We start from the raw sequence: 27,577 nt of genomic DNA, 5'->3' as shown, positions 1-27,577 counted from the left end.
ATCTTTCCTCTTGTTTGTCCTTATGCTGATTATTCTATCAACTGTGCCATCTCACAGTTATATTTATTTATTTTTATATTAGAGTTGATGCCAAGTTTCTGAGTTTACTGTCAGCCCTTTTTATTTGTGCTTTTCCATTCCTATTGTCATGTCAGAATAAAAAACAACTTCCATCTGTCACTGATACAGGTGAGAGAAGGTGCTATAGAAATGCACATAGAATGTAAAATTACAGTTAATGTAGCTCAAGTAAGGCTGCAGAAGCTGATGCAAGTGTTTACAGACTTCAAATTAGAGACCTGCTGAGAATAAAATGACAGGATAAATCCTTATTATCCCAAGAGTATTTAAAATTTGTTATTAAAAGCTGAAGATTTCTGTAGGGAGAAGAGAGGTTCCTTGGGGTAAAGTCTGAGTAATACACCCACATTAAATCTTACAGAATCACAGAATGTTAAAGAGTTGGAATGGATTTAAGGAACATTTAGTTCCAGCCCCCTGCCATGGACAGGGACGCCTGCCACCAAACCAGGTTCCTCAAAACCTTATCCAACCTGGACTTGAACGCTTCCAGGGATGGGGCATCTGCAGCCTCCCTAAGCAACCTGTGCCAGTGCCTCACTACCCTCACAGCAAGGTATATTTTCCTAATACCTAAACTAAATTTCCTCTCTTTGAATTACTCTACACAATCAAATTGTTCAAGTTATCTATTACACTCGCCATAGCCGTATTTTTTATAGTACGACTGTCTAAGAAACCGCAATGAAAAGCGCCTTGGAGAACACTCGGGAGAGCCGGACTCACCTGTTTCCCTCCCCTCCCCTCCCCTTCCCGCGGCCCGCCCCGCCCCGGGGCCCCCCCGCCCCGGGCCCCGCCGTGACCCGCGGCCGCTCCCCCCCCGCCCGCACGTCCCCGGCGGGGCGGAGCTGCCGCCGCTGCTGTGATGGCGTCGCGGGCGTTGCGGGCGGAGGCGCAGCCGCTGCGGTGCCAATAGAGAGCGGAGCGGCCGGGCCGGGCATGGAGAGCCTGGCGCAGCCCCCGCCGCCCCCGGGCTCGTTGCAGACGGGCGGCGGGGGCGCTGCCAGCCGGCTCCACCTCGGAGAGGCGGCGGCGGGCGAGGGCGGCTGCAGGGAGGCCGAGGAGGGCGGCGGGCGGCGCAGCCCTTCCCCTCCGCCGGCCCCCGCTCCCGCCGCGGCCCCTCAGACCGCGTCCCCCTCCCGGGCCGCGGAGGGAGCTGCGGCGGCGGAAGGCGCGGGGCTGGCGGTGCCGGAGAGTCCCGGAGCGGCGCCCGCCTCGGAGAGCGGTCCCGCGGGAGCCGGCTCCGGGAGCAGCGGCGCTCCCAGCCCGCCGGGGGAGGAGTCCCGCAGCCTGGACTCGCTGGAGTCCTTCTCCAACCTGCACTCCTGCTGCCCGAGCAGCTCCGAGCTCAACAGCGACGCCGACGAGGCGGTGGTGGCGGGGGCCTCCTCGGGGGGCCCGGCCCCGGAGCCCGAAGGGGACAGGCCGGCGGCGGGCTCCCAGCTCCTCTCCGCTTCCAAGGAACGCTTCCCGGGCCAGTCGGTCTATCACATCAAGTGGGTCCGCTGGAAGGAGGAGAACACGCCCGTCATCACCCAGAACGAGAACGGCCCCTGCCCGTTGCTGGCCATCATGAACGTGCTGCTCCTGGCCTGGAAGGTACGGGGGGGGCGGGCGCCATGGCGGGGCCGGGCGGGCGGTGCCGCTCGGGCAGCTCGTGTGGCGCCGGCGGCGTCCGCGGCTCCCGAGCCACAGCGGCGTGAGGGCACCGCGGGAAGTTTGTGCTGTGTAGGGCAAGGACGTTGTCGAGAACGCTGGAGAGGAACTTCTGACAAGGGCATGTGGCAGTAGGACTAGGAGGAATGGCTTTAAACTAGCAGAGGGCAGGTTTAGATACAAGGAAAAAATTCTGCCCCATGAAGGTGATGAGGCACTGGCACAAGTTGCCCAGGGAATCTGTGGATGCCCCATCCCTACCAGTGTCCAAGGCCAGGTTTATTGGGTCTCTGGGCGACGTGGTTTAGTAAAAGGTGTCCCTACCCATGGCAGAGGGTCTGGAACCTGATGATCTTTCAGGTCTCTTTCAACCTAAACCATTCTCCGATTCTTTCAGTAAATATTTCAGGCTTATTTTTGCTGTTAAGCACATGTCTCATATACAGAAATTGGAAAACAAAAAGTATGTGCAGTATGTTGCCAATACACTACTTAGATGCTGCTGTCATATATAGACTTACTTCGTTGTCCTAAAACAGAAATAAAATGTCTCGATGATGTTTACTAACCTGAGCAATATATAACATAAAATAGCTTACTGATGTGTACAGGTTTTTAGTAAGTAACGATTACTATTTATAGCACTGAGTACATAAGTGATATTTTTGGAAAATAGGTTAGCTTCATATTATAAAGCGTATGTAGAGTTGTACGAAGTGCAGAATTGTACAAAATAAGGATTTATATGAGTAGCTGCCTGAGTAATAGGGACACATTAATATAGTTATGCAGTATAGACTGTATTTAAACTAATGAATAAATCAGGTAGTGGTCAAGTGCAGCTTGAGACCTGAAGGTTCTTGTTCTCCATAGCTATTGTGGATGTGGACTTCCCGTAGTCTTAAAGTAATTTTTTCCCCAATCTTTTAAGTAATTAAAATCTAAGCCGTAACGTAGTTATTAACATGTCTCTGTGAAAGGAGTATCTGTTGGAGGAAAGCTGTAAGGTTGTGTGCATTGCAAAACAAGGATGAGGGGCACGTCTCAGGAAATGCTGGCAATTCAGCCCCGGAAGACTGAAGAGCTGATAGAACAGAGTCCTGAAATAGGAAAGCTTTACAGGAATAGCTTTTATGTTGTAGTAGCAAGGGGAAGAAATTTGGTGTTGGAAGAGTAAGAGGTTGTTTGCAGTGTGACAGGTGACTTAGGAAAAGGTCAGAATGGAAATATGTGATGAGAAGAAATTTGTTTAGATGCAGGTAACTGCAGAAGATTAATGCTCTTGGTTGAGTTACAATTTCTACACATTTTTCTGAGCAGAACAGCTGAGACATCAGAAAGAAAACTCTGGGTGCAGTGATGTTGTTGTTTAAGCATCAGTAAAAGCAGTAGAGGGAAGTTGGGTGTGACTTTAAGGTATTGCCTTATGTAGGTTCTGCTATCCTCGGGAGGGTGTGAATGTTGTCACAGGCTTCAGTATTGAACACTTGCTTTCTGTGCTCCCTCTTTGGCATCTGGGGGTGACTTGAAAAGCTTGCCATTCCTTATCAATTTTTGGGGAAACATTTTAAACTGTTAGTTACAGGGTCTTACTTTTTAATCTTTTAATGAAAGATATAAATGGGACAGCACTGGTCCTGTTGTTTGAATTCAAGTTTTTGGAGGTTTTGTTCCTTAACATTTTTCCTTTTCCCTCCTCTGCTGCTCTCCAACCAGAACTTTAACTGACATTCTGCTGGGATCAAATATTACATTAGTGAGAATTAAGGTAATACCCAGTTTTATAAATAGGCAAAAACCAAAATACCCCTTGGGAATGCTCTTCTGTTTCTTATTGCTCAGATTACAGGAAGTTTTCTATAGTTCTGTCTATGTAAAACGTCAGCAGAATTTACATGAGTTGCAGACAAGCAGCTAAACTGGTGAAACTGTCATCACAAGTTATTATTTATAGGCTTGAGGGTTTTCCTCTTATTTGGTTATATATTGTAGTTGCTTGTAATTGATTTTCCTAATTACTGCCTCTACAAATTGGCCTTTCTTTTCCCCAGTTCATAGTCAAGAACCACGTTCACAGTGGTTGGGGTGACAGCTCATCTGTACCTCACTGACAGCAGCTTGCCACATGAGAGGGCTCAGGATGGACATCCACCTTCTCACTCCTCCTGAGCCAACATGAACACTAGGCTGGGTCAAGTAATTATAATTTGGGAGCAGGAAGGCAGACTGAAAGATGAAAACAGGCAAAAGTAGACTGAGAATACCACAGTACATATTAGGTGAAAAGAAGCTATACGTAATGGGGAAAAAAGAGCAGAAGAAGGAGATGAGGAGGAAAGCTAGAATCACAACAGGGAATAACAAGTTAAACAGTTATGCTTTGGGTTCTATTCCCTGTATCAGCCATCATTTTTCCTTTTTAGAACTCTCCTGACAGGGTTGAGTTGTGGTCATCCTGTGGATAGATCTGGTCTCAGCCAGCTGAAGTGCAATACTGATTTGGTGGTTGGGGTTTTGGAAATTCTGAAATAGTAGCACCCACTGTGACTGTTCAAATTCCATTTTGAAAATACTAGGTTTTGGAACTAAGCTTGTGATAAAACTGGTGCCTCTCTTTTATCCACCACTTTCAAAGGATACAAAATACTTTGAGGTGGCAGATTGCAGAAGCTGTATTTTAAATATTAAAATTATGAAATTACTTTTCTTTTGAAGTGTTTTTGCACTCTGCCTGTCTTAAGTGTAACTTGCAGTTTAGCTTATCTGAGGGAGAGCCAAGGAGCTCTGCTACAGGAGTGTTAGAGAAATGCTGTAAGAAGAAAAACAAAAGCATGATATCAACTTGGAAAAGTAGCTGTTGTGCAGACCAGCTGTTGTGCAAAACAGTGTCGTAACCACTTAGACTTGTGTGATGGAAATGAAGCAGAAGTAGAGATTGAAACAAGCATTTTTAAATGTATGTACAAGCATGAGTTGTGTCCTCTGATGTAGAATAGTGTACCACACTGTTTTTCAGCTTATTTAAATCTGGAGATTGCTCAGTTTTAACTCAGGCCTGTGGCTCACTATGTGGTTAAGCTTAGCTATTCAAAGTTGGCTTTTCTAAGTGCCTTTTGTGATCTTTGTTAGATGTAGTTCATGCAACACTTTCTGATAACTTCTGGCATTTCATTAAATGTAATTTGGGGCGGGGGTAATGTGGCAATCATCAGATGCTAAAGCTTAGTGAGGGTGCCATGTGATTCTGCTCTGTGCTTCTTAGGTAGGATGTCATGTCTTGTACGTGAAGAACTCTGTGAACATTAACGTGTTGCACAGAAATTACATATCTGAAATGTCCAGGGAAGATTGTGAAACATAAAAGAAGCAAAGGGAAAACATTATACAATTAGAGTATAAATAATATCAATATTGTCTTGAGAAGTGCGTGCCCTTATGTAGGAGAACAGTGATATTGCATATTTGAAAATGTCTTTGAAAGTTTTTTGTGTCATAATCCTCTCAACAAATGGAAGGAGCTGTGTTCCCTACACACCTAGTTCTACTAAAATTTTGGAAACTGTCTGAATTACCTATTCAGGTATCATAACAATTATGTAAGTAAATGTTATATAACCATTTTCTTGCTTAGATGTATTCAAACTGACTGTTCAGATAAGAAGTAGAGTAAAAAATTCTACTCAGAAATTGTTAATGTTAGGTTTTCATTAAAATGGCCCTTTGGGGAGGAGCTGAGCGCAGAGCTCCCTCCCGCCGGTCCCCGCTGGCTTGGCGGAGGCTGCGGTGGTGCTGCCGGCTCCGGGGGCTGGCCCTGGCCCTTCGCTCACACGTGATGTGCTGTCGCTGTCGCTGTGCCCGGCCGGAGCTGGCACAGATTGCTCAGCGGGCCTTGGCAGCCTCCCTTCCTCCGGCACCTGTGGGATGAGCTGAGCCCGCAGGTGCCGCTGGAGCCGTGCCCAGCACAGCCACGAGCCCACTCGGGGGCTGGAGGTGACCTGGCTAAAGAGAGACACTGAGGAGATGGAGCAGCACACACTGATCTGTCACAGGTTCATGAAACTGTTCCTGCCACTTATTTGCAGACAATATTAATTGTTTTTTGTCAAAGCTGCTTGAAGCTACCCATACCTCTCTGGAACACTGTGTTCAGAGGAGTTGCATATTTTAGATAAACATGTTTTGAGACTTTAAGTCTTATATAAGACTTATTATATAAGCCATTAGAAATTTTCTTGGACCCTTTTGATAGTCATGGTATTTTCAGAAGTGTTATCCTCTGTGCATGACTATATCACTTAATTTTTTTGAAGCCCTTCTGTAGTGTGGAAGAATATAGTGGAAAATTAGTATTGTGTAGTTTTGGGGTTTATAGTCTAATTCATACAAACTGTGTAAGTTTTATTAGACAATCTGCTCCATATGAAAATTTGTTTACCAGTCTTGTCTTTTAATTAAAGTATGCCTCAGCTGTATGTCATGACATAGTTGTGTGAGAAGGACTGAGTTTCCTGCTCCTGAGTGTAGGAAGAAAATTATAGCTAGAGTTAGAAAGAGCCATCAGGGCAAAGGACCAGGAAACTGCACTAGAGGGGTGCAGGAAGTGAGTGGGAGTTGAAGAAATGCATTTTTCCTAAAATGTGGAATTGATGCAACTAAACATTGAAACCTATTGCGAAAATGTGTCTCAAAATAAAAGATTGTTATGGACAGCAGCAGCTTCTCCTACTGTTGCTTACATTGTTTTCTTCTGTTGATTTCTCTGGATAATGACTGTGGTTCTGTATGATGTTTTGCTCTCCCTTAATTCCTAAGGTATTTTTCTCTCCCATTTCCTCTTCACTGTGCATTTCCTGTTGCTTAAGTGCTTGCAGTGCTCTGAACAGCTGGGAAATGTCATGTTCTCTGTATATCTCAAAGTCAGCTCTGTTCAGAAGTACTCAGAATGTGTTGGAGCCCCATTAGCCCACTTCAAAGGTGTGATCCAGGTCCCACTACACATGCCAGCCCTAAAATTTCACCATGAAGTAACCAATTAATTTTGCTTAGCATTTAATCAAGCAGTTAATTTTGAGATGTAGCTTGCTAAAATATCCAGCTTTGAGAGATCCTGGAAATATGAGTAAAACCACTTTGCTTTTTCTGCAATAAAAAAATAAATGGTTAGCTTTACAGTTGTGAGGGAAAGTTCCATTTGTTAACCAGTGATATGGATAATATGTTGTGCTATTTTAAGCTCTGTACATAGAGCTTAAATAGAGGTAAGCCATGTAATTGAGCTTTAGAGTTGGTGAGTTGGAGAGTTCTGTAAGTTACAATCAGTTGTCATTCATTTAATATTTTCAAAAAAAACATGTACCCATGCATGCCTGATTTTTCTTCTTTAATTCCTTTCCCAGATCCCAGTACTACCAGCTTCTTTATAAGCCCACCATCTCTGGGTTGATCAATGTGTGGCAAATGTCAACTCTAACCCAAGTAGGGACATATTTCTTAGAGTATAAATAAGAAAGTCATATAAACTTGGGTCTCTTTCTTCTTCCACATATAATGAAATTTCTTGTGACTACATAGATTTAACACATTTACCTGTTGTCAAATGTAATTAAAATTGATAAGACAGATGTAGCCCAATCACACCTCATTTTCCCTGCAAAGTTATTAAAATAGCTCAGTTTTCATACTGAAAACCCTCTCCATCACAATGTGAACAAAGTGGTGTGTTGCTATACTGTATATTTGAGTTTGGGGTGCTGCAGCAAAGGCTTGATGTAGATGTAGATTGCTCTTCCATCCCCTGGATTTCTACTTCTTCCTTCTCCACAATCAGAAAAGTAGGTGGAACCTATTAAATCTCAACCATGAGTTAACAGTCTCTTGTCATGTCTTTCTATGTGTGTCAAGGACAGCAGTGATCAGTATTGAGGGACTTGATTAAAAAATTCCTGATAAAATAAATACCTGTTGTAGACTTTGAATGGCAAGATGTTGCAGGGAGATAGGATGAGAAAATTAAAAACTGAAGAGAGCTTAAAAATCAGCCCCAAGACAAACCAACCCCAAACCCTAGAAAAATAAAATTCACATTTATGCAGAGAAAAATTGCACTATGTTTAAGGTCTGTATCCTCCTGTGGTATTTCTTCAGATTGCCAGAAGCATGTCCTTGTATGTGTTTGTGCTTTGCCTGTTGCTTTTCTTCCTGCAGTAAATCAAAGTGTTCAACCAAAATGTTTACCCAGGATGCTGGAGGAGATGAGAATGCAGGAAGCTTTTAGCTCTGCCAGGGTGGTTGGTTTTAGCATATGATGATGTTTGGAATAAATCAGGGAAGAGGGGAATGGAATATTCACCACAGAGTTCTCTGTGCCTCTCTGCTCTGTGTGGGGTTAAACCAAATGGTTAAACCTTGGAATGTGAACATGGGATGAGAGGCTGAGAGTCATTTCCTTGTACCTGCACAAGTCTTTGGCTTCCCTGTCCCAGCAGCTACTGACACTAGATCCTTTAGAAACTTTGTACACAGGAACTTTTTGAGCTAATATGCAAAATTAATCTCTTAGTACTCAATACTCAGTTAAGAATTGGAATAAAGGGAGTCAAAGACTTGAGGGAAGTTTTCTGAACAGTTCCCAGTCTGTTCATTCTGAGTGCTTGTAGTTGAGCCACTGCAGTGAGTGGTGTGGGTTCTTGTGAAGTGGAGGGGGGTTTTGGTGGGAGAAGGGAGCACTATGCACATGTGCACCTGGGAGAAAGTGCTGCATGCATGTGGTTTCTCTAAAAACCAAAGTGCCTTTTTAATCTCTTCTTGTGGCTGCTGTTTAGTAGAGGTCCAGTATGCTAATGGCCTTATAAACTGGTGGGGGAAATGTAATCAGAAGTCTTCTGTCTGGAAATACAGTGCTTTTTAAATTGTGGTGCTTTGGTGTTTTAAAGAGAATTTACTTTTACTTTGACAGATTAAACTGCCACCGATGATGGAAATCATAACGGCTGAACAGCTGATGGAGTACTTAGGTTAGTAACCGCAATAAATCACTTCCACTTGTGTGTTGTGCTTTGTAGTGCATAGCAACATAAGAGCTGGTTTATGTATTTACTATTTTATTCAGCTTTTTATTTGATTCCAGAAAACTACTTACAGTATGCAGTTACTCATGCTTTTCCTTAACTGGTTTTAGAAGTTTTCTGCACTGCTTTCCAAAGTGATTGGTCTGGTTTGTGCCATTGGTATGGCTCAATGCACCAACACATTGACAGATTTAAAATTATTCATGTCTCTTACAGTGTTGTTTTATTACAGTTGACAGAATGTAGTAAGTCAACTCTGTCTTTAGTGGTCTATAGTAACTCTAATCCTTGGAAGTATGACCTAATTAAAATAACAAGAAAAATTAATGTAGCCCTCATAGTGATTGCAAGTGGGGTCCCATTTGCAGGCACTGCTCTGGTATCACATTCAGTATTCAGTAAAACTGCAGCTCTGTGTATCTGACAGGACTGGAACTTTAATAACCCTGGTGATCCAGGTGTTAAAAGTCCAGTTGTGATAGTATTTAAGCTGTATGTACCACTTTTCCTTCCCTTGTAGCCTGACAAATATAAAATGTTTGAACTTAGTAGACTAGACTTGATTTTTCTTAAGCAGGAGAAAAAAACCCTTTCAATATTTTATTTTTGCTTGCAAAGAACGTAGCTTGTTCTTTTCAGAAGCAAATTGCTGAGTCTTCTGGTTGAAAAAAAGTTGCCTACATAATTTTCTCCAAAAACTTAAGAAATCTTGCTCCCTGTGTCTAAGCATTTCTTAGAATTGCATTGGTGACACAATACTGTCTGAAGTCACTACATAATTCCAGTTGTCTAAATGTGTATTCTTTCTTGAAGGCAAATTTTAGCTTCTGAAATTATCTTACTAAATTGAATAATAAAACTGTGTTCAAATTATTTAGGTTCCTATTCACTCAACAGGATTAGCAGTTCTTCTACAGCTAAAAAAAAAGCCAAAACCAACAAAACAACCTTCAACCACTTTCAAGTTAAAAGAGTATAAATTAGGAAGCTTGTAATGATATTTTTCTGACTTTAGTAATGGAGCAAAGGAATAAGTACAAGAACATGGAAATAAAATCTGGAAAGTGTGTATTAGTCTCTAAAGATGTTATAAGTCTTGAACCTCAGTGTGTTGATTAACTATTAACTAATTTATTACCTTTGCATTGTAGACAAAGGTGGAATACAAATGTTGTGGTTTAAGCCCAGGCAGCCCCTTGCTCACTCCCCTACCAGAGAGATCAGGTAGAGAATGGGGAGGGTAAAAACCAGAAAAACTGTGGGCTGAGGTAAAGACTCAATATAGGGAAAGCAGAGCAAAACAGGGAATTAATTCACTGCTTCCCACAGGCAGGCAAGTGTTCAGCCATCCCAGGAGAGCAGCACCCTGTCACACGTGGTGACTTGGGGAGAAAAACACCATCCAGCACTCCAAGTGTTCCCCTTCTTCCATCTTCCCCCCACTTTATATACTGGGCATGATGTCACCTGTGGTCATTGGGGGTCACCTGTCCTGGCTGTGTCTCCTCACAGCCTCCTGTGGCCCTGTGAAAAGCAGGAAGGGCCTTGGCTCTGAGTGAGCCCTGCTGAGCAATAACAAAAACATCCCTGTGTTATCAGCCCTGTGTTCAGCACCAACCCAGAGCACAGCCCCACAGCAGCCACTGTGAAGAGAGTGAACTGTATTCCAGTCAAAACCAGCACAAGTTTTATAGACTTACTGGTGTATAAAATATGACAAAACATTCACAGTATCAGTCAGGATAAGTGGTTGTCTTTTTAAATGTGTACAGAATTACATACTTTACTGTGAACAGTTTGACCTTTTTATGTTTTGAACCTGAGGCACAGAGGGAGGTTAATTTTTGAACATTGAAGAGATTGATGTGATACCCCAAGAGATTATGAAATGTTGCTTTAGTAACAGTTGGCCATTTCAATTTTATTTCTTAATATGCTCTTACTAAGTTTTTGTATTCATATTTTACTCCATAATTATAATTCAGGTTATTAAACAGTATGATCCCATTAATTTGGTAGAAAACTTCGGTTGTGGTATTCATTATCAGTCACTTCAGTCAGAAACATTAACAGAAATGTTGAAGCTTTGATTGCGGAATAAATTTTTTTTTCATTTTTGCTTTCTTTTAGGAGACTACATTCTTGACGCAAAACCTAAAGAGATATCTGAAATTCAGCGACTTAATTATGAGCAGGTAAGGAGCTGCTCCTAAAGCACTTACTTATGTCTGAGGGAACTAAAACTACTTTTCTGACCTAGGGTTTGTCACCTTGTTAAAAACCACAAGCATACAGACCATTGTTTGCAGTTTGTTTTTGTCTGGGCTTGATGTAGAGTAATAATTTTATATATGTGCTATTAGTGAAGAAAAACTCAATATTTATTAACAGAAGACACTTTTTTCCCCTGTTATGAAATAACAGTAATGAAGTAAAACAGGTTTTATTGAGGAAGTGTAACACAGAGGTACTAATAAAAGTATGTAACAGGGTGGTTGCTCTTTGAAGTCTTGTGCTGCATGTCCTTCAGTTGCTCTGTTCAGTGGTGCCTGCCAGAGTTTCTCTGAGGATGTAGACTGAGTAATGGAGATCTGTGTTCTTAATCATGATGGTCAAAAAGAGATTGATCCCATGTTATGAAAGGCAATATTATTTACACTGACCACTATTTATATGTCATCACAGAATTCTTTCTGTACTGAAGATAATGCTATTAGATTTAAAATTTGTTGATTTAGTGTATATTTTCCGAGTTCTGTCTGTAGTCATAGCTGGTTTTTTGGTTACTCACGGAAAAGTGAATTTGAATTTTTTAATAGGTATAAGGTTTCAGGGTAGTTCTGTTTATTCTTAGGTCATTTTTTCTTGTTCTCATTCAGTGTTGACAGCCAAAGTGAGTAACTTGAGATTGATTTGTATCAGATTATAAGAATTACTTTTGTAATAATGAAATTGGCTATTTTTTTCCACACAATTCTGTGTGGTAGAAGGTTATAGCTATAATCAGCTTGTAGGAGGGTGATGAAAACTATTATGCCTGGTGAAAGTACAACCTGTATAGCTTTCTTATGCTCAGATATATGGCTTTAGAACATAAATGTCACATACCTGAAGTTTTGACCATGTAATTTCAAAGAAGCCTTTTGTTCTAGAAATCTTCCAAGTTGCTTTGAAGGTGCGGAAATTGTTAAAGTAGAAGCGATAATGTTGAAATTGTAGCAAGAAACTTCTGTGGGTTTCTGGTCTGTTTGATGTAATCCTGCTTTGTTTGCAAAGTAAACATTAACAAAAAGGCAGCTATTGTCTGTAGATGTATGGTCTGAATTTGTGGATGACACTGTGCTGACTTACTATGGACTTCTTATTCATTCAGCAGTATGATTATGGCTAAATATCTTTCAAACAGACAGGTTTTCATATTTGATGTCAGGCCCCTCCTAATGACATGCTCTTGTTAAGGTTGCTTGGTTTGCTTTTAAAGTGATACAAACTTAAAAGGTGAAGCCACTCTTGAGAATTACTTCCAAATCTTGCTAAATTCTAAACCTTGTGACAGCAAAATGTAAGTAAGATGAAGCAACTTGTAGTAAGGCAGTGGGAGCTGTTCCATTCCTGATCATGGAAACTTGACTGAGCAGAGTGGTTAAAGGGCTACAAGCATTAAAACTCTCATTTGTAGCAGCCATGCTCAAGTGCAGATTCTCATCAGAAGACAGCAGAAGCAGCTGTCTTTAACCATCAGTAGTTTCAGTCTGTGAATCTTTGCTGTCTCCATCTCCTGTCCAATCTGCATTTCTGGTCTTTGTCATGCTATTTTCTCATTGTTGTAAGCCTGAATTCCTCTTAAACAACAGAATGTTGCAAAACTCAAAAACCCCCAAACAAACAGCAAAGTGCCTCAGTTTCCCCAAATCTTTTGCACAAGACTTTCTGACTGTGTTCTTGTGGACTTTTCTCACTTAGTGGAAAATTCTTTTTCCTGCCATGTTGGGAATTTTTTTTATCTGTTGGTTCAAGATAGCTGTCTCACAAAGCATGTTTTCTTTGGCTCATCTTTCCTTTCTGTGATTGGAACTTCATAACTTGATAATTCTCCTTAGGATTCCATTGGGATCACTACTATAATTAATAAGTGCTACTTTCATGACTTGTTTTAACAGCAGAATCTACAGGCCATTTAAAGGTATGCCCAAAATAAGGTAGAAAATGGGTTTTTTATTAAAGAAAAAAAGTGGTGAACAATTCAAGACTGATTCTCAGTACTGAACCCTGAAATTAGAGTTGGCAAGTGGGTCTGTGTAGCTCTTACTGTTCATTCATTATGTAGTGACAAGTACTTCGGCCTGACTTGTAAGGGAGGGTTTAAAAGGGGAGAAGAAACCTCAAGAAAAGTCCCTTGAAGATTCCTTTATAATTCAGTTTTCTTGCAAACATCTGGCTTGTGGCTTTGGGAAATAAAGCTAACAGCAACCAGAGCTGCCTAAAAGTAGTTTAAGGGTGTAAAAGAGGTCACTGGAGGGAGATTCTTTTATTTCATGTATCTCCTGGCACAATATGTGAAGTGAATGTGCATTGAAACATTTGTTTAGGTAATTTACCCTTTAATTTATTTTTTTTTAAGTGTAAAGTCGATGAGTACTAAATGATGAAGGGTTACAAGAGTAACCACCAAGTGTCCAAAGCTGTTTTGGGTGATCTGTTCTGTTCTGTTCTTTCTATTGTCAGAATATGAGTGATGCAATGGCAATTCTGCATAAGTTGCAGACGGGTCTGGATGTCAATGTGAAGTTCACAGGTGTCCGAGTATTTGAATACACACCCGAATGCATAGTGTTTGATCTGCTGGATATCCCCTTGTACCATGGATGGTTAGTGGACCCTCAGGTAATTTACTCTGTTTCAATTATTTTAAAAAACTATTATTGTGAATGTTATTGGTGGGAGGGGAGATATTTCTGAATTTTAACAAGTCAATAATGAATACGATAATGAAGTTTTGAAATTTAGTCAGAAAAATTGAGGAGTAAATACAAACTGTGGTTTTTTTAGTGCAGGAGCTCTGCAGAGCCTGGGTCTATAGTCAAACTACTTTAAAAGCCTTCTATGACTCTGTAAAGGAGAACTGTTTTTCTGAGTGAAGTAGCAAGTTGCCCCAGATACAGTGTTCCAGTCATCATTTTTGAAAGCTTATTAGAGAACACTTGGAAGGAATACAAAGTTACTTTCCTCCTCTTTTTAATTCTGGTTTCTTAGTCACTGCTATTGAGAAATGAGGATGGTGGAACTGGTTGGAGAGAACTGCATCTTTAGCAAACATGTAATTTATTTTTAATTATATTATTTAACAAACACTAAAGTGGTATTGTTTGCTGAGTGGGAAACTGGTGAGTTTGGCTGCAATAATAATGCCTAAGAGTTTTTCTTTTCATGCCTTGTTGGTAAGAGTTGCTGTTCTCTTCCCCTGGCCCTGCTGATCCAACTTATGTTCATGCCTTAGCTTTTGATGCTAAGGGTTAATGGAAGCATTTAAAATAGGATCTGAAATAGCAAAATATGTAACACTCTGAGCTAAAATGTTTTGGCCTTCATTTTTAAGGGGATGACATCCTCTCTTTATTGAATTCTTATTGTCTTAATAATAATTGCCACTGGCTTGCAGCTGTGTTCTGTTCTTCTCAAAGGTAAATCCTCCATGTTGTTCCTTCCTGCTGCAGGTTGCTGACATAGTAAAAGCAGTTGGTAACTGCAGTTACAATCAGCTGGTGGAGAAGATAATCTCTTGTAAACAGTCAGAAAACAGTGAACTGGTCAGTGAAGGTAAGCCATGTTTTTCTGTATTTTATCAAAGTATGTGTCCTGCCAAATCCAAGTTAGATATTTTCCCTGTGGGTGATGCTGAGTAGAGATACAAGTGGGAAGAGCTGCATTCTGTGTGCTGAGCTGCTTTCCCTGGGCAGGCACCCAGGACTGTGCTTGTCTTCTCTGCTTCTCTAATGCATGCTCTTGATCTACTCAATAGAATTCTTCAAAACCTGGCAAGAACTTCCCCTATTGTGGCAGCATTCAGATTTCAACTTAGCTACGTATTTGCTCCTGTAAATCAGAGTATCAGTTATATACTCCATTACAACAAGGGAAAATATGAGTAATATTAGAAGTGGATACAGCATTTCTGAACAGGGGAAGGTTTGTTTGCAATGCTGTGGTTTTAGAACTTTGAAACTTGTCCCCTCTTTTTATGTGTTCCCTAAGGCTTGTGGCAGTATGGGGACATAGGGGGAAGATAGGAAAAATACTACTATTGTTTCCAGGTGTTATGTTAGCAAGTGTGTAATAGACACACATAACTGTGTGTTTTGCTTTTGTAGGGTTTGTAGCTGAGCAGTTCCTAAATAACACAGCTACACAATTGACATACCATGGACTGTGTGAGCTGACTTCAGCTGTCCAGGAGGGAGAGCTTTGTGTGTTCTTCAGGAACAACCATTTTAGCACCATGACCAAATACAAGGTACATCCAGCATTTTTGTCTTTATTGTTGTGTTTTGTGTTTCAAAGCAAGTCATGCTTTTTTACTTTCTTGAAATAGAATTAAATTCCAGGTTGTTATATATAAATATGGCTTACAGTGACTGTAAGGTCTGTAGCAAATGTTACTTAGGAATTATTGATTACAGTGGTTTAGTCACTGGGATCCATTACTACTTTAACTCTTCTTGTAGCCTTTCCCTTTATTTTCATTTTACTCCCTGTGTTAACTCTTTGTGGTTAGGTATAGTTATGTACACTTCTTACATGGCTTAAATTTTCTTGCATTTTGTGGTTGGCATGAGAAGGTTACTTTAATTTCTTGTTTCTGAGGATCTAAATTTGCATTACATTTGGCCAGTAGATGAATAGGTCCATATGCAAAATCCCAAATGTTTTGAGAAGCTGAAATGGGCTGCAATATTGGTTCCCTTTGTTAGGGAAGAGAATTTCTTTTAATTATTTTTATCTGTATCTGGGGAAGCAATATGGTAGCAGTTGTAAAAGGAGTATTCCAGGATACAAAAAGCAAGTGTCAGCTTGGTTAGTGCTTCTGGGACTCCTTCCTCCATGGAATGGAGAATCTGCTTTGGAAAGTTTACATTCATTTATGGAGCATCTTCATGCTAAAACAATTTTACTTCTGCTAGGATGGTAGTGTATGATTTTTACCCTTGTATAGAACTCTTAAAATTATGTTTTGGTTATCTATTCTTTAATAAGACTTTAATTTCATGTACACTTGTGCTTATGAATAATGGTAATAAAAGCAAAAAAGAAGAGGTGTGTAGCATGGAAAAAAGTTAAGAAACCCCTGGTTTTGCCATTATCTGATAATGTCATATACCTCATGTGAATGACACTTCCATTTGTTACTACTAGTCCCTTTTTCCTCCCTCTGTTAATCTTGACTGTCAGTGCTAATCTTTGGCATTTTGAATAACTACTCATAAGCTGAGCTTAAGGTCTGAACAGTCCTGATAAATAATGATTAACTCTACAAGCAGGTAACATATTTGGTTTTCTGATTAGAGTATATCTGAGATGTGGTTTAAATCTGTGTGTACAATGTCACTCACTTAAAGCAGTAGGGCAAGGAAAAGGCTCTTTCTCCTCCCTTCTTCCATTTAAATAACCCAGAGCATTTAAATAGCCCAGAGCTATGAAATAAATCTCTGTGTGGTCAAATATTACCTGATGCAGCTCATTTAAATCCCAATTTTGAGTATAGTTTTTCCCCTCTCTGCTTTTCCAAATTTAGTTTTTGGATTAGCTGGTGGCAGCTCGTGAAGCAAGCCTGTACTCTGTTTTACACTTGTTACATGGAGTGGGGTTTGGTTTTAAAAAAGAAAATAGTAAAAGTACAGCTGCACTTTCTGGGTACAAATGGTATCTAGAAGTGCAGGTGCTCTTTTACTTTGTTTAAAGGTCATTCCAGATAAAATACATAAACCTCCTGGAAATAACACATTTTTGTGCTATTATTAAATCCTTTAAAATATTATTTGTAGTAAATACAGTCAGTAAGTATCACTTTGACCTGTGGATTATAAATACAGATTAGTTTTGTAAAACATAGGCTCTTTGTAGTCTTTTGCAGCCCAGTATTACATTAAAGGGTAGAACCTGGTATGTGTCTGTACTTTATCAGCTTCATACTTGTAAACATTTATTTACTTCTCAGTTGAGATCCTTTTTCCTTATAGAAATAAAATGCAACACTTCAATGAGTTAAATATCCTCAGCCAATATTAATAATACAGAACAGGTTAAGACAGTGAGTAAAAATCTGTCTTGACTTTTATCTGTAAGAACTAAATACAAGTCCTAAGAAATATTAAGTTGAAGTATTTGAAAATGAGTGTGGTTTGTATATTTAAGGTTTGCTGCTGCTAAGTCACAGTGGGTTTAATCTTGTGCTTTTTGAGAATTCTTAGAATTCTGAAATGCTAAATTTTTAAATAGAGGCCATTATTCTTGTTTTTACAGTCATTATGGGGAATGACCTTGTAGTTAGTGTTTAATTTCCATGTTATTTACATGTTTTAGTTCCTGAGGTTATTGCTTGTAAGCAGCGTTCATTTTGATTTGAATTTGTGTTGAGTGGCACACGGGAGAATTTGAGCTAGCAAACAACTTTTTAATAAAGACATAAAATAAGTTTTAAATTGATGTTGAAAGGCCAGCAGTAACTCTGTTGGCTCCTACCTAGCCAGCTGTTTGCAGTAGCTGTAAGTCTTGGGGGTCTTTTGTATCAAGTCAGAAATAGACTTAACTTGGGCTTTTAGCCAAGATCAGCTCTCCTGAAATTTTTGGCCCTCCAGGATACTCCTGTGAGTGCCAGATGCAGTGTTGCTGAAGAGTTGAGATTTCTATCAACTGCTCCACTCTTTCCATCTCCTGGGTTTAATGCTCACCCTGCAGATGAAGTTTCCTCACAGTTTGAGCAGTAGTCAGCAGGAGATGGACTATGGAGAAAAGCCCATCCATTGGGAAACCTGGAGATAACAACATATGCCAGGGAAAATGGAGGTATAGAACTTCTAGGGCAAGAATGATGCAATTAGTTTTTCTCTTTCTCTAATACTGCCTTTCTCTCTTTCCCCTCCAAACCAATACATGGAAATGTATAAATAAAGCAGCTATAAAGTTAACCAGAAGGGAATTACACATTTATTAAGTTGTACATGTAATAAAATCAGTGTATTTTTAGAAACACAGCTTAAGTAATTAGCAATTATTATTCTAATTAAGCTAATGCTTAAACTTTTATTTGGCAGCTTTAATGTACAGCTGATAAAAGGACCTGTACACTGGGGATATTTTTAAGTGCAGTGTGGGTTTTTTAAGGCTGATATTTTAGTGAAAGGACTTGGATTTCCAAACCTTGTCCATTTGCCCAAGTAATAATTTTTTCTACTTCCTGTCCCTTTCATTGCATACTAATAGTCTTGGCTCATGTAATTATACAGTAATAATTTTCAGCAGTTAAAAATGTGATTTTATTTTTTTGCCTTTGCTTTTCATTATGCAGATAATAAATACATCAAATGATAATTCCCTAGATCAAGGAAAAACAGGACTGTAAAGAGGGGATCAGTTTGGTAAGAAGACCTTAGTTCAGTTGGAATGTTTTTCCCACAGACTTGTTTGTAACAGAACCTGTGTTCTTTACTGAAAAGTATCGAGACATTTACCTGTTTGGATTTTTAAGTATGTGTGTTTTCTACTTTATAAATGTTGTGTTTCTGCTTCAGAACTCAACAGATACTTTCATTCCAATACCAAGTGTATTTTAAAACAGTAATTGCAGTTTTTCCTTGGGCATTTAAGATTGGCATAGTAGAGGCAATGAATATAACTGCTTAAAAACATGTTTATTTTTCAATTTCTTAGTAAGTGTACAGTTCTTATGCTGAGGGTTACTCTGAATTCAGTAGTACATACTTTCTTTAAAAAAATATTTTAATGTTAGTATATCTGAATGTTTCAACTGTTAGAGAAAATTAAAACAACATTCATTCATCCACTTTAAGCACCTTCATAAAAACAAAGGGATCTGATCCAGAAGTCCAAGAGAATATTTACATACTATTCAAAACATAAGGCTTAAAATGTTTGTCTTTACTGTACAAAGCTATTGGACACGTGTTTGGTTTTCTGTTTTCTGAATTGCTGGAAACTTGGTAATTGGCATTAGAACAAGTAGTTTAAAAACATTCATTATTTAATCTGATTATGAAATTATCCAAGGAAAGGAGATCTAGTAACATCCCCTGTAGCCTGCATTTCAGAGAGGGTTTTTTGTGCAAACCAGAAGACTGAGAGACCCCTGTTCGGGAGAATTATCTTGCTTTATCCTCAGCTTTATTTCAAGGTTTTTATATGTGAAACTATAAAATCTGGGCATTGGTCTACAATATCTAAGTATCGATTCTTAGGATAAATAATTAGTCATAACTTTATTAAAGTAAACTCTGTCTTCTGGGACTTCCATTTTTTTACTCCCTATTGACTATAGTTAAGTAGCAGATACTTTTGCTGTCTATTACATGCTGGCATTTTGTGGCCAGTGTTAACCCAATGGAGAGGCTGGGTATTTGTTAAAAACCCCACATTAAATAAAAACCCAAAAAAAACAAAAAAAACCTAAAAGATAATCTGGTAGCACTCTAGAAATGGCCAGTTATGATTTTCTGAGGGTAGAAACATTTTGTAAAGCGGGACAACTCTTCACAGAGAGTGAGGGGTATTTGAAAGCCATTTTTGTGCGCGTTGGTTACCTGAGTGTCCCGCGCTCGGCCTGGTCAGCTGTGCACAGGCCGGGGCCGTGTCCCTGTCCCCCCTCGGGGCCGTGTCCGTGTTCCCCCCTCAGGGCCGTGTCCCTGTCCCCCCTCCGGGCTGGCCGTGTCCCTGTCCCCGCTCAGGGCTGTGTCCCCTGTCCCCCCTCGGGGCTGGCCGTGTCCCCTGTCCCCCCTCGGGGCTGGCCGTGTCCCTGTCCCCCCTCGGGGCTGGCCGTGTCCCTGTCCCCCCTCGGGGCCGTGTCCGTGTCCCTCGCAGGCAGCCCCGGCCGGCTGTGGAAGTGCCTGGGAAGGAAGGGCGGCTCCTTCCTGGCCGCAGGCTCGGTGCGGGCCCGGCTCGGGGCAGCGCGGAGCTCGGAAGGTAAGAGCTTCTGTCGGGTCCCAGGCAGTCCTTGCTGGGGCCGGGCTGTGCCACTGAGTGTGGCCTGTGCCTTTAGCATGGGGAAGAGAACGTGCCTGGCATGAAAACTGTGCCTGCAGAGCCAGTCTCTATTTTCTTGTTGCAAAGGAAGAACAAACCCATGATGAGAGGCTACGTTACGGCTTGCAGCAAAAGAGCCACCTCCTCTTACTTTATATTAAATTATTGCCAAAGGTTCCATGAATATTAGCAATATTGTGAGGGTCCTGGTTGGGGTTTTTTGTAGAATCCAAAGTAATTATACTAATACGATGTAAAGATCAGAGAAGTTGGTTAAAAACAAGGGAAGGATGACTTTGGATCTCTGATCTGTGATTTCCCATTTTCCTTTCATTCCAATAATGTGACCAGGAACTCTGTCCCTTATTAGGTGCCTTATCAGGTCCTAGGGAGCCTGTGTTTGTTGCTTTGCTAAGCTTTGTTCAAGTGAAGCAGAATGTCTGAAGGTATGCAGTTGGTATTGGAATTGCAGTGCTGGTGTTCAGCTAATGTGGTGATATGTAATGCAGTTTATTGCCTTTCATTAGGGACCTGTGTTACATTTATTTTGTATTATTTATGCTAATGTGACATTTTTACAATCAGTGTTCTACTGAGAAATTCCTACAAAGAATATGAATTGTATTTAAGATTTGAAACAGGTCTCCATTTCAAGCAAGTGTTAATCCATCCTTAGATGCTAGATTCTAGTTGCATGAAGGCAATGATATACCTTAATATTTGTGTGTGGAAAAATTAAGCTTATAATAGTTTGGAGATAGGAAAACTAGTATTTTCACAATTTCAGTATTACTAAGCTGCACAGTTTATGGGCTGTAATTAAAATGTATGGCATAATAGAGGAAAACCTGAGAGACACACAAACCACCCCCTTTTTTAGGTTTTGTTTGAGTCAATGTACCGTTCAAAATAAAACTTAAAAGTTCAAATAAAATTTATCTTTAAAATTCTGGGATATTTAAAAATATTTTTGAAGACCTCTTGTGGACAAAATGTTTTGAAATCGGTATTTTGTGCAAACTGGAAACGTTGCGAAATTACTTCCTTTTATTTTCTTCAGGTAACTTTAAGTGTCAGGAGTTTGAGTTTTTAGGCAGGTTTCCAAGGGACAGATGATTCCTTAGATCATGTTATGTGATCAGACTTGTTGCTGACACCTGTATTTATGTCTGTGAAGCCCCCTTGTGCTGGTTAACTCCCATTCCAAAGCTTGAACGTACAGTATGTTACCTGTTTCGTTTTGGTTTGGGTTTTTTATCCACTCTGTTTGGCCTTGTGTATAAGTGCATGTTATGGTATTAGGTAATATTGGAGTAATTACTGTATGTGAGTCTTCAAATAATATTTTTGTTACATCAAGTGACCTCCCAGCCCCAGCAGGGGCAGCTGTAAACAGAGTGGAATTGACGAGACGTGAGTGGAATTTCAATATCTCCCTTAGAGAGTCATTTTATGACTTCAGAGGAGTCAGGGAGCTTGTTCTGTATGTGTTGAGTATGGACAGAGTTTCCATTTCTTGCCTGTTTAGCCTTAGAAATCATTAGAACAGGATCTGCCCCTTGCTTTGGTACAGCTTCAGCACAGCAGTCTTTGAGAACCCTTTGTGTGCTGCTGGAATACAAATACCAAATATTTGTGGATGTCACAATAAACTTGATTTTTATGGCTAAACCACTGCTTCAAGTTTTGTATTGAGTGTCTTGATCTGGTACATTCAGTCATACTAATGGGAGCTTCAGTCTTAAAATGCTCTATGGTCAGTAACAACATTCTTGATTTGGAGTATAATCCTAAAAACATGATTAAAAAGGTAGGATGAAATAAATTGATTGATTTAAATGGGTATTTTGTGCTGCTTTGCTGTCCCTCAGACATGCAGCAACATCTCCTTTCATTTGGTGCCTGCTTCAGTTATTCCCCTTTGATTTCAGCTCCTCTCCCACTCCCTCATACTAAGCTTCATTTCATCCTTCCAGTGCCTTGGTATCTGCCCTTGTTAGCATTGTCTCCTTCACTCCAGACCAGCCCATTTTATAATTTCAGACTTTGAAATCAAGAAATTTGGCCTTAAGGAACTGTAAAATTACTAAAATGCCGACAAAATAATTATTGGTAACAAGTGATAGCAACAATCTTAAATTTAGAGCTTTCAATTGACATGGACCTCAAATTCCATCAAAACTCATTATGAAAGATGAAGTCTGAGATGTGGCCATTTTGAGGTGATGCCTCTTGGATTGTTTGGAAAGGTCACCTTTGTCTCCACACCTTGCCTTTGGAATTTAATGTGATTACTTCTAGGATTTAAAGTTTTTGTTGCCAGGTTTTAAATCTACTTCTTAGGTATGTTTCTAAAGAGCTGTCAAGGTATATAAATTGATACATATTAATATATTCATTAATGAATATATATTCAATGTTTTATATTAATTTCTAGTCAATATGAACTTCCATTAAGAATGAAGAGTTGCAAGATGGAGTACAGAAATGGTGTGGTTGTTAATTTAGCTGTGAATACTAGTATCTGGTAGTTTAATGCTGTATGCTGATTTATTTAATTGCCAAATGTGCTAAAAACTCTAAATGTTTTATTGGAATGCAACATTTGTATTGTTTCTGCTACTTAAGATTGTAAAAAGTATTTATTTTTTTTTTTTTAGTTTTACAAGTTTTCCTTGTTCTTCTATGTAGGGTCAGCTTTACCTGCTGGTGACAGACCAGGGCTTTCTTACAGAAGAGAAGGTTGTGTGGGAAAGTTTACACAATGTGGATGGTGATGGGAATTTCTGTGACTCTGAATTCCACCTGAGGCCTCCATCAGACCCTGAAACTGTCTACAGAGGGCAGCAGGATCAAATAGATCAGGTACTGCATTTTTGCCTTTCCATTGTGAGTTAGTACTGATTTTTAGTGATATTTATGTGTAATTCCACAGATGTGCATGTGTGTATACTCATGCATATCTGGGACTATGAAACTCCTTTAGGTAATTAGATTAGGGTTCCCAAAAGTGCCACTTGAATGTATTAATATGGTTTTGAGGGGGAAAAGTAAGACCACTTTTGGCAAGTCCCCACTCAGGTGAAATGTCACCTCTGTTTTGTATATGGAAACAGAAGCAGACTGTGGAATTTCTTCCTACACAACAAACTCCCTTCAGCTCATTAAGATTGTCATAGCTGAACTTTGCCTTCTGCTGCCCACTTGGCTGGGTGTAGGACAGACCCCACAGCACATGGTGTGTCTGGTGGGTGTTTGTTGTTCTTGCTGAGACAGAGTTTGCAGAAGTCGTGTCTGAGGTGGGGCTGAGTTGTACCAGGTAATGCACAAATGCAGAGCAAGACTAAGTTCCTTGAAAATCTATAGTTTATAGTCATCACCATTAATTTTTTTTACATACTGAGGGAAAATTAATCATTCTCTCAGAATAAAAATCTGACAGATAATTTGCTGCTGTCTAGGTAATAGAATTTAAACCTGAAAGCAACATTTTAAAATTAGTTTTTGTGTCTTCTGTGCTGCAGCTTAGTTATTGTGAAAGCAAGCGTGTAAAGTTGCTGTTCTCAGCCTTCCTGCAGTTGAGGTTATGGACAGGTTCTGAAAGAAATTCCTGATCTGCATTTGAAGATAAGGCTGGGAGAAAAGTGATGGTACTGTGTAGTACCATCTGCACATAGTGAAAAATTCACTTGGTATGACATGACTCTGTGAAAGAGCATTAATTCACCAGTTTACTCTTTAGGATTACCTGATGGCATTGTCTCTACAACAAGAGCAGCAGAATCAAGAGATTAACTGGGAACAGATCCCAGAAGGAATCAGTGATCTGGAGCTAGCAAAGAAGCTCCAGGAAGAGGAGGACAGGAGAGCTTCTCAGTACTATCAGGAACAAGAACAAGCAGCTGCTCAGGTCCAGGTAAGAAAACAGTACTACAGAATATGATCATCAATTTTAGAAAGTATGCATAATTGCACAGATACATCTGTGCTTGTACACATTTCAGCCTGAGGTGAATATAGGAATCTTTAGGAATACACTACAGTTGTTGGTGTATGCATGTAGATATGGAAACTGCAAACATTTAAATACTTTAAAGCAGGCTTAGCCTTCTAAATTAGGGTTTCATTTATACTTATTTTGGAATGATGGTATGAATTAATATGTCATGTTACAAAGATGGTATTTGCTAGTATTTTACATTACTTGCAGAAGAGCATTGAGCTAAACTTTTTGATAACAGTTGAAGCTTTGTCTTTATTTTGTGTTGCAGAAGTTTGTTGCTGTACATTTTCAGGTGATTCAGACTCTGATCTCGTGTGAATCTATTCTGTTGTTCCAAATCAGGCAGTTCCCAGTTTCTCCCAGTACACCTTTCCATCCCATAACCATAAGCAGTTGATTTCAAAATCTTCTGAAAATGTGATTCATGAACATGTCTATCAAAAATCTATCAAAAAATTTAACTGAATCTTCTGTGCCAGAGACAATATTTATTTAAGCTGGTGTTTTGGATTTAGAGAGGTTCTAACCACTGAGGGCTTTCAGAACTGCTTTTATTTACAAATAGGTAAGAAATAATCAACATAAATCCTACATCTTTGGCCTGAGTAATTCAGAACCATTAACGGATAAGTTTGTTAAGCATGAAAAAATAATTTTGACAGGTAAAAGTTATTTGCACTGTTTGTTGCTTTAATAGAACCAGCAGTACCTAGTTAAGACACAGATTCATACCTGCCAAAGGCAGGAGGAACTGAAGAACCTGCTGAACAGGATTAAGAGCCTGCTTCTTTGCAGCTATGAATGGGTAACAGAGGGAATAGATGATGAATTAACAAAACTTATGTTGCCTTTGTATACCAACCCCCTTGCCAAGTTATTAAAGAGTTTGTAGTCACAAAAAGCTGCTGCCTTACCATTATCTTGCTGTCCACACCAGCACTTTGGCTCTGCAAATAGTGAAATGTGGATTATGTACTTATAAGAGAAACCAAGAAAAAATTCCAGTGCAATAATACAGAAGTGCCAGAAAATGCTTGAAACCATATTTTATTGAAACTACTGATCTGTATATGTGGACACAACAGAAAGGACACATGAAACTTCCAATATATTTTCAGCTGACTTAATTTTCAAGAAATACACAACTTTTGTGGAGGTCCTGGAGTAGGTATACCAAAAACCCTACCTGAACTCTACTGGTTTGCATAATACTTAAACTTTTTGTTTTGAACTTGAGCACACAGGAGGAGTTCAGGCTGTATGTGCAGTGGGGCTGGGTTTATTTCCCATGTTATTTTCCCTACACAGCAGGTACAAGGTGCTGCCTCTCCAGCCAGCACAAGACAATCCGGGAGTAACGAACGCAAACGCAAAGAGCCTCGAGAGAAGGAGAGGGAGAAAGAGAAGAACAGCTGTGTTCTCTTGTAACAGAGCATGGATTCCACCTGGAGCCAAGTGCATGTCCTCAGAAGCAAAAACAAGGAGTCAAAAGGAAGACAAACCTGTTACATGCCGCCTGTGCCTGATTACCCCATGGATTCTGTTCACGTTCCAAGAGAGGATGGATGGCTTTGTACCAATCAGACTTCCTTCAAAGTCACGGCGCGAGCTGCTCAAGAGGGAATTCCAAACCACAGTTGGATGCGGCTGTGCTTTGAGTTAGTCATAAGAAATATTGCACCTTGTAGCTGAACACACAACTCATGGCAAGTCCTGTGTCATAGTGACATCCATTACTCATGACATCAGTTAGTAAGCTATTTTATCTTCTACTCTAAACAAAGATAATTCATTTTGTGTAAGGCTTTTTCCTGAAGTCTGTACACGAGCACAACGGAGTTCTGCGTTACTTCCTTAGTATGAAACTATATCTTAGGCTGGGTATAGTCTCCATGACATGAGAGCCCAAATAACAGCTGGGCACTGCCTCCTCAGTGTGTCCAGATTTCTTTGCTTCTGGATCTGGTATGTTTTTTTGAACCCAGATTTATACTTGTTACTGCTATCACTGCATCTCCTGGCCAGCTTTCTTGCCCCAAGAATATGTGACTTGATAGGCAGCATACGAAAATTGTCATGAAGAAAATGGGGCATTTATTAAAAAGCAAGATGAATATTGTTTGCTTTTCTTGCAACTACAAACTGGGTATGGCAACTCAGATGTTATCAGGGTTAAACAAGTAATTTTATAGGTAACTTCTTTTTCTTTTATTATTTTTTTCTCTTGTAGGTAAACTGGACCAGATAAGCTTTTATTTATTGACCTCTCCATATGATAGATGAATGATGAGAGGGAACTAAAGTCTATAATAATCGTTATTCTATATAAGAATGCAGAGTTAAAATAACTAACTATCTGCCTTTTATCCAGAAGTACCTTGAACTTCAACATGACGTTAACATGTCCACTTGTATATTTAAGCAAGTGTACTGTAGTTAAAAACACACTTTTTTGTTTGTTTTATAAATCATGTATTCTTAAAAAAGCACACTTCTGAGGGGTGAGAGAGGAGTGAAGCTCCCTCTCTGAGATGGTTTGAAAGGTGGTCAGGTGTAATATTTTGTTTTTTTAAATCACTAATTTAGAATTTTTGGAAACCAGATTTTTCTAATTTATGGGAACCAAATAAACATGTTGCATCTTGTAGTATTTATAGAATGCAGAAACAGAACACTTGATGAATTTTGAGGGAACCACAAATCTTCCTCCACTTCCATTAAATCAATAACAATTAGTTCTTGCTGAACCTTTTGATAAAAATTTCTATTTAGTGATTTGTAGATACTTTTGAAAAAGGCTGCTTCTCCTGGACAAGTTCTGTATCTGTGCTCTAAGCCTTAGTGTTCACACAGAATAACCTGGGCAAGAGGTGGAATATGACATTCCTGTTTCCAGGTGTTTGGAGAATGTCTGCAGAAGTGGGTGTCTAACACAATCCACTGGTAAAAAGCCACTTCACAATTATTTCAGACTGCACTGGCTGCACTGCTGGCAACCAGTCACCACACACATCTGCTACCAACCTAGAATGAAAATGAGATAAAGGAAGAATGTCTTACCAACTAAAGGGCCAATTTGTATCACTTTTCTTCCATGCCTTTTCCTCTTTTGTTTTTCTTCCACTTTTGTTACGATTTCCCTTTTATAATGATGAAGTAATGAACAGTAGGTCTCTAATATGTAAACTGTAAATTTAAAAATATCTTCTCTAGAAAAGTCATGCCCAGAGAAGTAATTTTAATACTTAATGTGTGTTGTTCAGATAATTTTCTATGTCAAAGCAAAGGTTGATGTCTTTTTTTTCCTTTGCAGCAGCCTAACTTCAAAAATTAATGTGATGGAGGATCACCAACATAATGACTTAGCTACTTTAAGTAGATGAGAAAATATTCCAATAGTGTCAATAACAGAGACTTTAAGCCAGAATGTTGTTTAAAAACATTCTGTTACTAAGATTTTTCCAAATTTTGTGTATTTACATTTATTTATTGACCTTGAAAAATAAATATGTCAAGCTAA

The 27,577-nt window shown here is 39.7% G+C and overlaps 1 protein-coding gene across 1 annotated transcript; it reads left to right on the top strand.

Moving 5' to 3' along the window:
* The first annotated feature begins 1,020 nt into the window (after positions 1-1,020).
* MINDY2 (MINDY lysine 48 deubiquitinase 2) lies at positions 1,021-27,577 on the top strand. Its single transcript, XM_063169585.1, has 9 exons — positions 1,021-1,680; positions 8,693-8,750; positions 10,935-10,999; positions 13,530-13,688; positions 14,519-14,621; positions 15,173-15,315; positions 22,746-22,919; positions 23,797-23,970; positions 25,366-27,577. The coding sequence occupies exons 1-9, from the start codon at positions 1,021-1,023 to the stop codon at positions 25,483-25,485; spliced, it is 1,656 nt and encodes a 551-aa protein (XP_063025655.1). The 3' UTR covers positions 25,486-27,577.

The sequence above is a fragment of the Melospiza melodia genome, chromosome 15 (assembly GCF_035770615.1).
Source record: "Melospiza melodia melodia isolate bMelMel2 chromosome 15, bMelMel2.pri, whole genome shotgun sequence".
NCBI lineage: Eukaryota > Metazoa > Chordata > Aves > Passeriformes > Passerellidae > Melospiza > Melospiza melodia.
Note: the sequence above shows the minus strand (reverse complement) of the source record. Positions and strands in the feature narration are given on the sequence as shown.

Excerpts from the sequence above, each read along its gene's own strand:
- MINDY2 (XM_063169585.1), top strand. The coding sequence starts at position 1,021 with ATGGAGAGCCTGGCGCAGCCCCCGCCGCCCCCGGGCTCGTTGCAGACG. Across the intron at positions 8,751-10,934 it reads ACAGCTGATGGAGTACTTAG|GAGACTACATTCTTGACGCA; the intron begins GTTAGTAACCGC and ends GCTTTCTTTTAG. Across the intron at positions 15,316-22,745 it reads GCACCATGACCAAATACAAG|GGTCAGCTTTACCTGCTGGT; the intron begins GTACATCCAGCA and ends TCTTCTATGTAG.